Source organism: Trematomus bernacchii, unplaced genomic scaffold (genome assembly GCF_902827165.1).
Source record: "Trematomus bernacchii unplaced genomic scaffold, fTreBer1.1, whole genome shotgun sequence".
NCBI classification, from domain to species: domain Eukaryota; kingdom Metazoa; phylum Chordata; class Actinopteri; order Perciformes; family Nototheniidae; genus Trematomus; species Trematomus bernacchii.
In genome coordinates, this window is record NW_022987942.1 from 191,121 (window position 1) to 208,789 (window position 17,669).

Sequence of the window (17,669 nt, forward strand, 5' to 3'; positions counted from 1 at the left end):
TAATAGTGGTAGCATCACCATCTTACATTATTGTGAGTGGAAGCTGCTCATCTGTGACACATTTTAGACCTGCTACATACCAGATAGAGCTATCACATCTTTCTTTACCCCATAGGCCATTGGGTAACCGCTATAGTAGTATAAATAGTATTTTGATTATCATGTTTGTCTGCTGTTTTTCATCACGTTTTGGGGTATCTGCATTGTGATAAATGAAACGCAATATAAGAGACACATATTACAAAGTAAGGTTTTAATAAATAAGTTTTGTGTGGATGAAAATGCCAGTAGTAGATATACAGAATGATTGTAATACAGTTTGGCACAGCATTTTATGTTTTTTGTAATGTGAGTTTGACCCATAGTTTAGGCCAATCATGATGGGAGAAGTCTTAGCCCCGCCCATTTAAGTGGAGCTGTCACATCCTCTTTGTGTTGCCTTCAAGAGATTTTGTAAGAAACGGAATTTTATGTATCTAGTTAATTAGGTTGGGATATATAAGTATAACACCCGAAATATATTGGGCTGTGCTGTTAATGGCCGCTAAACTATGGTGGTATATTAAAACTGAAAGTAAATATGACCAGTGGTGGTCAAATAAAAATAAAACGATTATAAATAGTTGGTGTAATCTTTTTGTGTTTGAAAAACGCATACTAACAATCTTGTCTTAAATATATTTCACACAAAAACATTATTTTTACTTGAATGATCGTTTCGGAAGAAATGCTAGAATTGGTGGTTGCTATTTACAACCTGGAACTTCCAAATTACCAGCGACAGTGAAGGCACCGTTTCTCCTCCAGTCAAAACGGAGCCATATGAGGTGAATCCTCACGGTCACATAGTGGTGGTCAGCGAACGGAGCATATTATCTTATGATGTTATCAGCTAGCGGGTTAGTTAGCTAACTTATTGTGTCACCACAGCCGTAAAGCGATTTAGCTTGCAGCTAGCAGGTTGTATGGCTTTGGGCCGATGTTGCTAGTGGAGTAAGGGATTCATGTTTTGTCTTTCATTATGTCGAAGTCGTTCTGTTATTTTTAGCTAGCACTGCAGGCTAGCTTAGCTAATAGCGGCGAGTAAAGCGTGACTAATCGGTTTGTTTGAAACACAATACAAATGGAGCAGTGGCAGGACGAGGCCTCTCAGCAGGTCAAGCTGCTTACAACTCGTCTGAATGAACTGTTGTCCAAAGGTCTGGGACTGCTGCGATCCGAGCTCGGCGTGGATTTGGGGCTGAAGCCTGAGTTGATTCCGCCATGGGTGATCCTCTTAGCGGCATGTAGCGGGCTACTGCTGCTGGTCGCTCTGTGGGCCTCAACCTGCCGGTCTCTCTTCAAGAAACGACCCGATGTAAGCCCTCTGGACGACGGGTTTGAATTGAAACGCGATGAGAGTAAACCTGTCAAATCCGAGGAACCGAAGAAAAAGAAGAAGACAGAAAAGGCACGTAGCATAAATTAAATCAGTCTACACCCTGACCTAGCTAGATAGCCGTATCGTTAGCCTCAGTGACAGTTGAAACTCATGTCAAAACCCTAGCTAGCTTCAGGCTAATGTCCGTCCAGTATATGCTAGCCTTGGGAGTTGTTACATATGGGTTTTGTGAATAGAATATAGCTGACATTTTCATGGCCCTCTTAATGTTTCTTTATTCCAGAAATCCCAGCCTAATGGGAGAGCTGTTGCTGAACCACAGGAAGAAGCCATAGAATCTGAAGAGATAGTGCCACATCACCAGACGCCCCCACCAGAATCCAAGGCTGAGAAGGCTGCAGAGGTAATTTGCTATAACAAAGATGAATGGCCACACACTCCTCATTATATTGATGTGACTTGAACATATTGATCCGTTTAGTGTGATGGTGCACCAAGGTTTTGTTTATATAAATGTTAGCACATCATTATTTCTCGGTTACTCATCTCTGTAAATCAGTTAAGAAAACCCCTGTCGCCCTGCAATGATGCAACCAGACCAGCTGCCAGTGTAATGTTACAGTTTTTAACCTGCAGATGCAACAAAATCCTTGTGGATATCTCCTGGCTTAGGACAGCAAAAGGGCAGCCTTTCTTTCAATGCCATCCTCTGTGTAAGGCCTAAAGTGACACGTAATGTGGTCATACATGTGCTCAATCTAAGGATGTGATTGTGCATTCACTAGAGCTGGAAATGGTGTTAACCAAATAGCACATGTAACATATTAAGGGCTTCTTGGACAGTGTGTGTAGTTTCACCTACAGTATTAATAGACATGGCTTGAGCGTGCTGATTTGATTGACTGCCCTGTTCAGTCAGCATGGGGCCACTTGCCCAGTTGCCGTTCTTGGAGATGAAATCATATGTGTCTTTATTTGATCTCTTTTCTAGTTAAAGAAGTCTAAGAAGAAGGCCAAACAGGCTGTGAAGGAGACAAAGACTGTGACTGCAGCTGGCAAAGAACCAGAAGAAGGTGAATTATTAGGATGTATATGCTAATTAATTTAAAGTGATGTATGGGTATTATACCATTAATTGGAGGAGGTCTTTCTTTGTTTATTTTGATGCCTAGTAAACCACAATTTTTCTGTTAAAAAGCCATTGCCCCACATAGGGAATGACTTACTACTTAACTATTTTGTTTAATTTGAACAAGGCCTTTGTAACAAAACATAAAGTGTTTTATACTCAACCTATTATTGTAGAAATAACTTGTATATAGACTCATACTGCACTATTCCACATCATAACTTTATTTCATTTTTATAACTATTACTATTTTTGTATTGCTCTTGCTCTTATTGTTATTATGTTATGTTATTATGTTGCATTGTTGGAGAAGCCTGTGACATAAGATTTTCAACTGCATAATTACTCTGTAGCTATGTCAGATTGACAATAAAGAACCTTGAACCTTGAGAATGTGACCTTACGTTCCCAGCAAGATATGGCTGATCCGGTATCCTGCCTAATCCATATCATACTTTCTCACTAATCCCAAAATGAAAACTTTCAGTACTTTGCAACTAATTCCACGGTGTTCACAATGGTTCTTTTCAGGCACATGGGAGACCAAGGTCAGCAACAAGGAGAAGCGTGAGCAACGCAAGAAGGATAAGGGCTCCAGTGATGGCTCCAACAGTCCTGGAGGAGGACACACACCTGTGAGCGCTCCCCCAGAGCAGCCAAAGGCCTCCGCTGCTCCCCCGCCTGCCAGCCAGAAGAAGACAAAAGGTGGCTGATCAAATACATAACTCTGAAATCCATGTATCTTTCATTTTGGGGTAGAGTTTTAGGATTTGTAAGAGGAAAGAAGTTTGTTAATTATATTGTTCTTGAATAAATTCAAATAAAACCTCTGACAAACAGCCTAAAGTGGCACCTAGAGAGAGATGTTTATGTCTTTTGTTCTGTATAGGCTGTTGTTGCATCTGATTGGTCTCTTGTTGAAAGGATGGTCTATAAATACAGGCTTTAGGGGAATTAAATTGACTCCCAGAATGCATTTTCCTTGAAGTGCTTCAGCTGAAGTGTTTGTCTGTGTTGCCTCCATTAACAGGCTCTCATGGATGTTGTTCTTGGCATACAGCATGTTGACCCCTTTTTTTTTTTTTTTTTTTTTCAGGAGAATCTGCCAAAGTGAAAGTAGAGAAGGTTGAGGCTGTTGTACCTGCAGGTAAATGTCACCTGAAAAGTATTCATCTATTACGAGAAAAGACACACCAAGCATTGATCTCTCTATTAAAATGCTTTAGTTGACCAAAAAAGTCCACATGCTTTAATGAGGACTCCCATATTAGACGTGTCGCCAACCTGATCTGTGTTTATTCTGGCTGAGTATCGACTTTCTGTCTTGGTGTTAGTTAACAGCGAGGCGGTGGCGGTGGCTGCTGTGACTGACGTGACTGACATGGCTGTGACTGACATGGCTGTGACTGACATGGCTGTGACGGACATGGCTGTGAAGGTTCCTGCTCCCACCATCTCTCCGAAGGCCCGCCCCTGGACAACCACTACAGAGCCAGCATCAGTGTGGAGAGTGGAGCTTGATGGTAAAAAAAATATTTGAACACTTAATTGCGCTGTTGGTGAAGCTTAATTGTGTGTAAAAGCTTTATTGCACTCCAAAAACCATTAACTATCCATAACCTTTACATTGACTGCAGTGTCATAGTAATAGACTCACTGATTGATAAGCAGGACGGCTATTGATGCTAAAGTTACCTTAATAAATGGATCAGGTATCCATAAAACTGTCGCAACTACATTTGATAGCATTATAAGATAATAAACTTAAAGTTTAAAGTTCATTTTTGGCATTGGACACAACAGTAAATCTGACCTCAAGGCTGCTCAGCTAGAGATCTTGGGGATATGAAGTTAATCAAATATTACAATATCTTTTACCAAATGCCTCTGTTGATATTGCAACATATTGTAGGTTTGACTATTTGTCCTTTTTATAAATTATTTACATCTTGATTTTATTGATAAATAATGATTAGTAACGTGGATATTATGTTCATGTGGGAGAAAATCACATCACTTCCCTATAATACAGCCTGGAACCAGGAAAAGACAACCTGTATACCATATTACAAGTCTAAAACAAGCAGTACTCTTGTATCCCAATACTGATATATTGCCTAATTAATTCAAAGACCACTGGGCAAATCATAATCTTCCAAGTAGCTGCTGAATACACAGTGGGGCAGTGTGATTTTGGCAGCTGATTTAGTATTATTCTTAGGACAAAAATGCCTTTTTTTAAGTTTTATTTTCCTTTTTATACAGATTTTATGCTTTTCAGAGTTTAACCTTGAATCACAGTGTGGTCATGGAAACAAGGTTGACAAACAGATTTTGTCATATTTACTTAGTTATACAGATCCCAGTGATCCACTGATTATTAAGTCAAAGTTAATTGTGTTGATTATTACCTTTTTTAGAGCATCTGTGATCTGTGTGTGTTTCAGAGTCTTGGACAGTGATTGACAGGGGGATGGCCCCGGCGGACCCAAATCTGGTGTCTTTAAGCGGCCTGGGTGTTGGTACTGCTGGTGAGTCTACAACAAAGTGGTGATGTGACAAGTACTGGTTTAATCTGGTTTACACCTCTAGGTGGCATAGGTAGCTTCTCATTTAGCAAAATGATGCTCCTCGTGTCCCCTCTTAGACCCCATTTACACGGGAGCGCAAATGGACCGAATTCGTTATCAAAAAAGTATTCCGTTCACACGCATTCGGCTCATTTAACGTGTCCGTTCACACGAGACCACTAGAGACGCTGTAGTACATATGCCGGGCCTGTAAGTGGCGCTGTACTTCTGCCACAAAATACACCAAAAGCAGCGAAGAAGACCCCCGAGCATGGTTGCCATGGTTGCCCTTCTGTTTATGCCCCGCGGTGGATTTAGCAACATGTAGTTCATTTAGTTCTCCATGTCCACTTGTTGCTGATGGTTGCGGTAGAGGAGCTGTAGATTTTGCACTAACATCTGTAGCATGGTCAGTAGCAGTAGCTACTGACCATGCTACAGCAGTGAGCTGCAGAGGTGGGGAGAGGCGGGGCTATGGCTTCATCCTTATCAGGAAAATTATCGTATAGAGTGGCGAAGTCACGCCCACTTACTTCCGGGTAATGGGACCTTATTTCGGAAAAATTATGCATTGAAGTCAATGGAGAGAGAAAACTTATCTTTCGATCCCGTTTGAATTGTGCCATGAATTACACATATGATGTTTGTCAATTTAAAAAATCATTTCCATGTCAAAAAAGTCAGTTTGTCGTAAAACTGTTGAAATATAAGACTATGAAAAATACGTAACTAGAAAGACTACAAATCCCAGAGTCGCGTAAGTGATGTCACAATTGTTTTCCTCCACCATTCAGATACCTAAGATCAGCGCAATATAGATATAATCTATCTATATGGCGCTGGCTAAGATAAGATAACTTTAACAAGATGCCTGTGTGCTTAGTACCAGGTTGTTATTATACCAGCAATGGGTCTTGCTCGTTCTTTTGCTTCCCGTCTGATGAAACGACCAGGAGTGGCTTGATCAAGTTAGCTACCTAGCTAGTAGCTAGCACGTTAGTTAGCATTACAGCCTTGTCATTTTTATTAGCCTTAACATGAAGTAACATTAAGTAACCGAAAATGTTAAACAGTAAGAGTAGTAGCCATATTTCGTGAACCCTTTGAAGAGTACTGTCACCGGTGTGATCATTCTATAATACACCATTTAAGCTCGGGGGAGAAATGCTAACGCTAACGTTAGCATCGGCGATCTTCTCTACTTCATGCTATCTGCACAAATGGTTGACATTAAACATTAAAACGACCAGGCAGTTCAGAGAGAATCAAAGGAAAGCAGGCAGGCAGCTTTGCATGACTTTCTTCAGGACGTGTTTCATTGTGGTGATAGTGAGGGTAGTCAATCGTTTTGTTGACAAGACAGTAGTGACGGCCATCTTGGTGACGTGTGTTGTTCTGTGAGACCAGAGATGTAGTTCATTGAGCGTTTCACACAAACAAATGTGTTACTTCACAGTTTTACGACACATTTTATTTTTTTTACTTGCAAAATTATCTTTTAAATTGACAAACATCATATGTGTAATTCGTGGCACAATTCAAACGGGATCGAAAGATAATCTTTCTCTCTCCATTGACTTCAATACATAATTTTTCCGAAATAAGGTCCCATGGAGGTCCACCGGAAGGGGAGGGACTTCGCCACTATAGGGCGTACACACTGAGCCGTTTGGCCCCCCAGAGCGTTCCGGTTGCAGATCTATCCACCTTGGGACCCGTTATCGTTTGCGGGGTCCGTTTCCGTGTTTCCGTTACGGCCTCGTGTGAACGAACGGGCTATACGAAAGAGAAAAAGTTTAGTTCTCGTGTAAACACCGCCTTAATAAATCGCTCCCATGGAAGATTTCCCAATTCCTTAAATCAATTCCTTAAAGTCTTCTATCAATTGGTGTGGCATAGAGTTTAAAGATAAACAAATAATATTGAGTTGTGATTTAAAATTAACAACAGTTAAAATGATCTTGGTAATCTATTGTTAACAATTTATATATCTGAATTAAAAAAAGTCTCCTTTCTAGAGGCTTTCAAAACCCTCTCACTAAATCGATACTGTAAGGTTTTGAAATGTAGTTGCTCTTCCTGTGTGTCTGTAGAGCCTGAGCCTGTGAAGGAGCTGCCCTGCCTCAGTCCGCCCAGAGTGGACGACGAGTGGTCCGGACTCAGTAAGGACAAGATGGGCTTTAACTGCTCTATTTGACTTTATAGATCTGATTGTGTCTTACAGTTTCTCATGCTCTTTGTTACTCAGATGGTGGATCAGTGGACCCCAGCTCTGATTGGAACGCCCCGGCTGAAGTCTGGGGCAACTATGAGGAGGATACTCCTGAGCCCCCTCCCATTGTGGAGCTGCCGGAGCCCTCCAAGGTGGACCTGCTGATGGCAGCAGCTGTAAGTGTGCACGGTCATAGGACAAAACTAAGTACTAATGAGGGTTACCTGGAAGTTTAAAAAGAACAACCCAGTATCTAATGGCTCCTCTGACTGGCAGGGTTCCCGCGGGGTCTTAAAAAGTCTTACATTTGATAATCTGAATTTAAGGCCTTAAAAAGGTCTTAAATATGACCAAAAAAATAAGAAATGTCTTAAATATGATTTAGAAGGTCTTAAAAATTATCGGATTTGAAAGGTACTTCTGTGTTGCGTCTAAATGTGTTTTGGGGGAAATGTCCGGGCTGCAAAGTGCACAGTACGGTAAGAGCCTTTCAGTTCCCCCCCAACAATTTGTATTGAAATAAATCAACATGGAACCAGTAATCACTAACTTTGTTTCCCCCGGCCCCTTATTGGAGAACACCCAGCTAGTAACCTAGCAACCAAGCTTCAGCTAGCGGCAGTCAGAAACTCATGTATCTTCAAATCTACTTACAAATAAATATGGGGAAGTGTAAGTTCAACCGTATTTGGTTGGAAAACATCGAATTTAGTGCTTGGTTGAAACCAGTGGAGGGGAACGTGTTTGAAGCCCGCTGCACCTTTTGCAAAATAAATTAGCGTTTGTTTTGCTAACGTAGCGTTAGCTAGTGCAGCAGCTCCCGCAACAACACCGGGGGACCTCCGGGCGACGTTTGGGTCTACGTCAACCCTAAAAGCGGAGGTACTGTAGACGCTAAATACCGTAGCTAAACACCAATCATACAACGGCAACGATGAAAGATTGTAGCCAAGGCAGCAGAGCTCTGAATATAGCTCTTGTCTCTCTCTCACACTCACGCACGCACGCACGCGCACACACACACACACACACACACACACACACACACACACACACACACACACACTAGGGGTGCTCGATTATGGCAAAAATCATAATCACGATTATTTTGGTCAATAATTGATATCACAATTATTAAATACGATTATTCATTGACTTTGAAAACATCCATTTATTGAACTTTAAAACAAATAATAATTTGAACAGTATCTTTTTAACTGTTGATTACCCTGAACGTATAATTCAACTGAAAAACCAATACAAAAATTAAGTAAATAAATGATGCATTTAAATAAATAATATCAAAATAATAAATACCAATAAACAAGATCAACAAATATTTTGGAGCGCACTTCCACAAGCTACTAAACATATATAAATATGAGAAATAAAAATAAATTAGACTAAAATTAATTAGATCAAATATGTTGCAGTGCACTGTCACAACCTAGCAAAGCTAAATAATCGTTTTTTTCGATTATGTTGTTTTCGTAATTGTGGCAGGCCAAAATCGTAATTGCGATTAAAATACGATTAATTGCACAGCCCTAACACACACACACACACACACACTTTTTGTGTAACACGCTAACACAGTTCTGTTTACTGTTATGCTGCTATGTTCAGTCATTGTTCTTAACAAGTAACATGTAATGTTATGTTGAACATGAATACATTTACTTTGTAAGTAATTATGGGACGTATTTCTTCTTTCATAGCAATTTTCCTTCATACTTTCTTGCCGTGAAATAGGTCTTAAATTCTATTCAAAGTGGTCTTAAAAAGTCTTAAATTTGAGTTGGCGAAACCAGCAGGAACCCTGGACTGGGGCACAAACAGCCTTTGTCATGATTTAGATAGAATGAGGAATATAACAACTCCTGCACACCCACAATACACTCACACGGGTGGGTTCTGTAATTGTGACAGATTAGACCATTTCCCAGTACAAACAGTGTTTTTAAACTCTGTTTATGATAGACATTTTGTACCAATTGGATTTGTATAATAATAATGAACATAAATGTAAGAATAGTGGCATGTATTGCTGTGTTAATGCTGTTCTTGGTTCTACCACCAGATGGCGCCAGAGTAGGAGAATCGCTTATCTCATCAATCTAGCAATGCTCTCCATGCAATGACTTTGCCTGATTCACATCGACAGTTTAAAAAATAAAATAAACAGTGCTATATTAAAATGTGCTTAAAAAAGATGGAAGGAAATGTAAATAAGAGCTTATCTTGGAGATCTGGTAAAAGAAAACATTTGCAGATCTTTTAACTATTTTCTGACAAATGTCTTATTGATGTGTTTTCTTTGTCAGGACGATGATGAAGATGAGAAGGACAAGGGAGAGACTGCTGGTGATGGAGCTGCTAAAACTAAGAAGAAGAAAAAGAAGAAGAAGAAGGCTGCTGAGGAGGGAGGAACAGCTGGCCAGGTAACTGCTAGTGCAAGGGTGGCTATTAAATGGCATTTTCCAAGGTATTAAGAAGGTCCACAGCAACGACAACATGAAACACCCTTTAATTTACTGCAACGACATGTCGGGAAACCCCCTCAAGGCGGCCCCATGCATAGTTCGCCGTAAAATGCTGCTTCTTATTTTAAGTTTCGTTGCCTTGCTCCGCTTGGGGGGGGGAAAGAGTGTGTTGGGGCGCCACTGATGGTGATGAAAGCTGGTTCGAGGGGCCCCCACAGACTCTAGAATCGCCACTGTCGATGGGGATCAAAGCTGTCCGGTCCCACATGCTAAGTGCTAGCCAGAAAGCAGCGGTGTTTAAGTCCCGACTCTCCCGATGGCCAATCTCCCGATGGCCAATCCGTGCCTCCCCTGACTGCACGTCGCTGACACACACCGCTGCAGTGCAGACTCTCTGCACGGAGGAGGAGCCGCGGAGTCCGGGCGATGCTGCTCCTTCAAGGAAGAGACACACGTTCACTAAGCCAAACTATATCCGGTCACAGAGATCTGCTATTTTAAAGTAAAGTCAACTCATATCGACCCTAAATATAGTCTATATTAAGAACGAGAAAAGTCTTAACATATATATCGGTTTTTTGTAAACATATGACAAATGTGCGAGGGTGATGACGTCAGAGCATCGTCCTATGTGCCGGGGCCCCGGACAGCCCCGGCCCAATTTAACCCCTGGGTATTTGTGAGGGAGCTCCTATATGGCATTACCCCGCTAAAGCTCACCAAAGTTTAATATATTTCATAGTTGAAAGTTTTGTCAATTGTTTTGTTTATTGGTCTAATGGTTTCTGAGGAGTTTTACTGGAATGAAAGAGCACAAAGTGTGTCTACAGAAGCAACAAAGCAGCATACTGCATTAAACCTGACCTTGACAGAGAGGTTGAAGTTCATGTGGAGAGGAGGCTTCAGTAGTCTGTCTGTTTTATCTCTTGGGAACAATGCCTAAATCAATGCATTGGGTTGGTCACACAATTCATTCTCTTGTGCTTTGTTCTATCTGAATTATGATAAGGAGTTATCACAAACTGTTTAGTTGTGCTATCTCAAAGTTGCGATGAGGTCTTACAAATTTAAATGTATGGAAAGAGTCTTAAAAAAGGTCTTAAAAGGTATTCCATTTGACTTCAGGATTCCTGCATATACCCTGTAATGACAACAGAACATTGTCTGTACAGAAATCAAGTGACCTAAGTCATTGTTTTCCAAATGTACAATTACAATCAAGGAAACCCAAATGAAGTATGACTGACTAATAAACACTACATTTGTATGTAACAGGGTCTACCTAACCTGTATCTGTATCCATTCATATTATTTTGCTAATTTGACTTTTATTCTTCTTGACATTCAAGAAACGTTATTAAAGTCTATTCTCTTATCGCTCCTAATTGGTTTGCATGACCTTTCTAAAGATTCCTGTGAATTCTCTGCAGTGTGTATAACTTTGCTTGTGTCCTGTGCAGGGGGAGGAGCCAGAGAAGGAGGCTCTGCCTGCAGCCTCGATGAAGAAGCAGGAGAGTGCTGCTGCCGTCCAGCCTGTCAAAGCAGCTGCTGTCGAGGTCAGTGGAGCTAACATCTGACTCCAGAGCAGCTCATTAGAAGGGCATTTTACTGCAGAACGCTTCCCGTTGTGTCATATTGTTACGCCCCATCCTTAAAATGGCCCTATGGGGCTAACAAAATTCCACCACTAACCCAAATAGAACACAAGACACCTTTTTAAAATCATCAAATCCATAGGATTTATTATAATCAACATGTACAATGAAACACAGCAGTACCCACACCAGAGGCCTCCCCCTCTTCTGCTGCTGCACTGGAGCTTTTAATGACTTCCTTCTCCAGGTGCACCTCGTCTGAACCTCGTTACAGCAATGCAGCACACCTGGGTAGAGGAACCAAAGGGAAAAAGAAACGGGGAATACATACAGCCGTAACACATATTTAATATAAAGAATCCCAGAGGGTGTGAATACTGTTAGAAGTGTACATAAAACGAATCATTCAGCCATATTGCAATAAATAATGTATATGTACATTTGCCACATAACTGCAATTTGTTTATGGATTTGATCTGATTCATTCTTTCAACACGAACTCCTTTTTCCTCTAGGTGAGAGTGGAGCAACCAGTGAAGGAAAAAATATCCCAGAAACCCCCTGTCACACAAGTGCCACAGAAGCCAACTGAAGGAGAGACCACTGTCAAGCAGAAGGGCCTTTCTGCTCCTACACAACAAAGTGAGCACATTTACACCCTTAGAGTAGGGAAAACTCCAAAAAGAACAATAGGACCCCTTTAAACAGTCCTTCATTTCTTGGCTTTGTTGTTTTTGTCATCTCTTCCTGAACCTCATCTGTGAGCCATTATATTAGATTAACCCTTTATGACAATTACAAGAACTGAGCTAAAACGACCTGTTCACCATTTGTAAATCACATGCTTTAGAATTCTGACTAATCACCTCCTCCCTTCTCGTTTCCTCAGACAAACCTGAGGAGAGCCAAGCGCCCAAGCCGGCTAAGAAGAAGAAGGCGAGGAGAGAGACATGAGACTGAATCGACTCTGCAGACCTCTGTATGCAAAAGACTTCATATCCCGTTTATGCAACACCTTTTGTGACGAGAACACTAGCAGAACCAAGGTCTCCATGATGGGCTTCAACCTACAACCTGTCTGGAAATGAAACCACTTTTATACACGTCGAGTGTCGGCCGATGGATCTTTAAACCTAACACGGTGTTAATGATTTTGAAGTATGCATTTGATATTCTTGATTCTGTCTTCTAATTCCATGAATCAAATAACTGATTGAGAGAGCTGTATCGTAGTAATTAGACATAGAAAAATACTGATCATGTTTAAAAATTTGATGTTGTGGTGGCTAACAACTGGAGTTTACTGTGTAGGGAATGAAGACGGTTGCCATGCTTCAGGTCACTCAACAATGGTCCATGATGTTGAACTGGCCTTTGCTATATGCAGTCTTATTTTATTTTAAGTTGTGCGTCATGATTGCACAGTGAGTGCTGTTGGTTGAAAAGAGCTGAGAGATCAAATGTTAACTTCACATCAACAGGGTGTTACTGACATAAATGAGATATAAGCATTAGTGGGCTGAGGACTAGGGAATCATGCCCGTTCTGTATTTTTGCATTCTTATCTGTGACTACAACATTTCAATCTCCGCGGTCTCTCTGGTTTGTCCCTGATGTTGTACTGCGGTGTGTCCCTGCTGTTTTGACTATCTGTGACAGCTTTGTGGCCTGAGCCTCTGAGCATAGATGTACCGTTGCAGTGTCATCAGCCTCTTCATGATTTTCCACCTGTGGTTGATTCGAAAGTCTTCAAAACCTTTTGTAAAACATGTTTGTAATAAAAGAAAAGCTAAAGCCATATGTAAAAAGACTAAATTAAGTCCAGTTCTTCTATATTTGGGCTTCTTTTTATAGGTTGAGTCTACTACTGGAGGGACAATCAACATAACAGTCATCCAAAGGAACAACTATTTACTATTATCAGAAAATTAAACTAACAATCAGTGCCTAACAAGGCAGTTGCCATGGATGATTTGTTTACACCCTCCTGGATCCATCTTTCCTTTTTTTAAATATACAATCACATTGTAATTTGTATTCCCTATGTTTTAATGGTAATATCTTGTATTCTGCGAAGGATTTAAGACGGAGGATATCATATGCTGTACACACTTTAAAGCCCCTAAGACACACGTGTGATATCAGGCTGCAGGCTCGTGCACAGACACCAAAGGGCACCTGCCCTTTTGCCCTCCTATTAGAAAAGTGCCCTTTTCAAATGTACAATTGTAATGTGTTTTTTGCGTAACCCAGTTCTCAAAGGATAAACAAAACAGAAGTTCCTAAGCCAATCAAAACAGAGTATTCGACACAGAAGTGACGTGGCCAATCAGAATGCAGGTCCCGCAGAACCTTTGGCGGGCTTACTGTCCCCTCTGGTCAGATGCAAGGTGACAGTGAAGGGAGAGACCTGCTGCAGTACAAATATACAGGTGCATCTCAATAAATTAAAATAGGGTGGAAAATGTAATTAATTTCAGTAATTCAATTTAAATGGTGAAACTCATATTATATAGATTAATTACGCACAAAGTTAATTATTTCTAGCTTTTAAAATTTTTAAGCTTGATTACAGAGCTAATGAAATCAAAAAATTCAGAACCTCCGAAAATTAGAATATTACATAAGACCAATACAAAAACTGATTTTTAATACAGAAATATCGGCCTTCTAAAAAGTATGTTCATGTTTTAGCTCCGATGACTGTTGGGCCTGCTTGAATTACTGCATCCATGTGGCTGTGGCTCTGCTGAGCTGTGATGGAAGCACAGGTTGCTTCAGTAGTGGCCTTCAGCTCGTCTACGTTGTTGGGTCTGGTGTCTCTCATCTTCTTCTTGACAATATCCCATATATTCTCAATAGAGTTCAGCTCAGACGAGTTTGCTATAATCAAGCACAGTAAATCCATGGTCATTAAACATGGTAGGCTACTGTTGGCAGTGTGGGCAGGTGCCAAGTCCTGTTTGAAAATTAAATCAGCATCTCCATTTCATAGACGGTCTGAAAATGTCACTGGAATTCTGCCATTAAGAAGTCGTGGACTTATACAAATACTTTAAAAGACAGAATTGGGTCCGGACTGAACAATGTGAGAAGAAAAAGGTGAATGAGGTGTAAAATGCCCTAAAAAGGGTTTTTAAATGTATTTAGAATATATATTATATTTGTTATTATTTAAAGGGAAGCCCCAAACCACGCCACGATTCCACTTGTCATTTCTAAATGTAAAGTATTCAAGTTAAGCTTCCTTTCTATAACTTTCTGGAAATGACGGGTTACATCATGGCATTTGATCCTATTAGTCTGTTCCAGTGTGTATCATCAGCAGGACTGATAACTACATCAAGAACACCAGAGTCACACAGGAAGCAGTTCAGCCTTCAAAATAAGAGCGCTGGGTCAAATATTTACTTGTGTGCATTGTATGCAGAGTGTTAACAGTAAAGAACAAATAAGGCAACGACATGGCTTAAAGAAATTAAACATTGCTTTATGTTCATAATTTTGCGTTGCTTATTTTTTAATCAAGCACAAACGAGGCAAACTGTTGTTGGAGGTATAACATTCTTTCTTCATTAAATCAACGTTTTCTTTTGATAAATTCCTGTATGGCAGAATAAAATAACCTACTATTTAGTCCCATGGGGGAATAAGGGCATTGCTGATGACAATATTTTTTAGCATAAAAGACCAACGGTCTTGGGAGCAAACAAAAACTATTAAAACACAGTTAAAATCAGTAAATTGGCTTTTAAAATAATATAGTCTCCATTTAACGACTGTAACACATAGGCTAGGATAGCTCGAGAAGCTGACACACGCAGAGCCGGCCCGACCCATTAAGCGACATAAGCAGCCGCTTAGGGCCCCACAGGGCCCCCTAGCAAAAATTGAAAAAAAAAAAAATCTTTTTTTTTTTATCTCAGTACACCGTTTTTTATCTCAGTACACCGTTGCCGTGATAAGTATGTTTAATTAATTTTGTTAATATGCCTAGATTGCCTACTCTCAAAGTCATGTATTATATTATTGAGTCAATCATATAATACATTAACCGTGCTTTACCTGAACCTCATCATGACACTAGAGAGGACGGCAGGATTGTAATTTCCCGTGTTCAGTGAATGCAACAGAGGCAAGACACCAGACCAACCAGAGAGTTGAATGGAAATAAACATCTGTCTTATTGGCTGACAGGTACCTATCCTGTGAGCTGTGACAATGTTTAAAATAAACTGTCAGTCTCAGACTCAGAGTTTTTGAAGATGGACATAAGAACATTTGTTCTTAAAAAAGATGACAATTCTCAAGTGGTGGTTCACACAACAACCCCAGAGCCAGCACTTGAGCCAGGAGAAATTACAGCTACGTTGACGTTACTTTGAATCGCGGGGGTAAGCTAAACCGTTAGCAAGTAGCTATAGCTAGCCAGATATATTAAATAAACACTTTGTCATACAATCTAAATGTAATGTTTTTTAGCGTTACCTGGTGATTTCAAAGAAAGCTCTCTGGGAAATGTTGACTTACTGTTCGACATGAAGCTAGAAGCTACCTTACAGTACACAGTTGATCCTGAGTCCTGTCAGTTAAAGTGTTTCATAGTTAGCTTAGCTAAGCATCAACCTAGCACTGAAATATATGGATATGTGACAGTATTTCTGAGAAAAAGTCAGCTGAAATGGTGGCATAGTTGCCACTGCTTTACGTGTCGACAGCATGATTGAACGTATTTGCAGCAGTAAATGTGGCTGTTTGGCCACTGACGTTGCCATAACAACACCTGAATGTAAATGTGCAACCTCTTTTTGTGACAGATTTTTGCATGAAATTATAATTCTTCTGAATGATATTCCTATTAAGAGCTAGTTTCTATGTGAACATTATGAGATGGACAGCCAGAGAGAATAAATGAAAAACAGTTATGAAATACTATATGACAAAACAAGAATACAGTTTAAAAGGGGAGTGATTTGTAAAATATCCATAAAGAAAAATCTGTTTACAGTTTCATATGGGTGTTGAGAGATGTATCCATAGATCTCTTAATTTTGCTCTCAAAGTGCACCAGATTGATGCTTTTAACTTCAATATTTAAAAAAAAATCTTCCCGGGGGAGCATGCCCCCGGACCCCCCTAGAGGAGGTAAGGACCCCCCTAGAGGATGTTAGGTCCACAGTGTTTACATGCTTATTTATACAATATGTGTGCTTATGCTAACATCATAAGACAAAAGTTGGTTCTGTGTTGTGTGAAGTGAGAACGCGCTAGAGCAGGCATGGGCAAACTAAGGCCTGCGGGCCATATACGGCCCGTTGGGCTTTTTAATCCGGCCCGCCGAATATTGGTACAAAATTGTCCAAATTATAGTAAAGACCGCATTCATTTGGCCTTTTTCCTGCAATACCCGGCATTTCAGTGGATCCCACTAGATGGCGCACTCTAGACACAAATGACCTTTGCTGGAGTCGGCAACCCGGCAAGATCTAAGAACCAAATACGTCACGCTTACATTGGAGGGGGTCGAGATTAACCTGAGCAATAACAGTGCACGGTTAGTACAGTACAGCGAATACAAGTTATAACAAGCAGTATCACTGAGCAAAGTGACTAGAACGCGACCACACACTTATAAAAAACACTTATATAAAGTCAGGCAACGTGTGATTCTGTTTATTTTGTGTAGAAAACGGTTTATGCCACAATATGATACGAGATAGTCTGATTAGCTTCGGTTGCTATGCTAACATCACCTGTAGTAGAATGCCAGAGAAACTTTCATAACCGCGTTGTGATGCCAAACAGCGTCAATTCATACTGAAACACATTCACTTATGGGGATGGGGGATATTTATCAGCTGCTTGTGTGACAGTCGGACAGTGAATACTTTACAGCGGCCGCTGCCGTGAGTTAACAGTAGAATAAACTCCGGTAGAAGAGCAGCGCTGCAGCGGGCGGTAATGCAGCTGAACCACATTAATAAACAATGCACCACGGCACTCTGGAGAAAGGTATAAGGTTGGAGAAGTAGTTCTTTAATTTAATCTGGCTTCGTATGATTAAAAACGACCCGACGCAGTCCTCTATTGATGTTGTTGTGAGCGGTGTTGCGGAGAAAATCAGCGACGTAAAACGCTGTGTGGGTCATAAGAAGGCACGTAAACGGTTACGTCATGACGCAAACGATGACGCAATAACTCACCTTTGAACCTAATTCACCTTTGAATCTGCATCTGTAACAATGAGTGGACCAAAGAAAAGAAAACTCGACAATGAGTGCCGAGTGTTTAATGAGGAG

The 17,669-nt window shown here is 40.6% G+C and overlaps 1 protein-coding gene across 1 annotated transcript; it reads left to right on the forward strand.

The window, feature by feature from the left end:
* The first annotated feature begins 810 nt into the window (after positions 1 to 810).
* Positions 811 to 13,170, forward strand: LOC117470752 (protein LYRIC-like). The gene is made up of 13 exons (XM_034115617.1): positions 811 to 1,450; positions 1,665 to 1,784; positions 2,373 to 2,454; positions 3,042 to 3,215; positions 3,607 to 3,657; positions 3,845 to 4,033; positions 4,958 to 5,041; positions 7,174 to 7,242; positions 7,329 to 7,468; positions 9,617 to 9,733; positions 11,236 to 11,331; positions 11,886 to 12,012; positions 12,260 to 13,170. Exons 1-13 carry the CDS (start codon positions 1,124 to 1,126, stop codon positions 12,322 to 12,324), a joined length of 1,641 nt encoding a protein of 546 aa, XP_033971508.1. The 5' UTR covers positions 811 to 1,123; the 3' UTR covers positions 12,325 to 13,170.
* Positions 13,171 to 17,669: the final 4,499 nt, after the last annotated feature.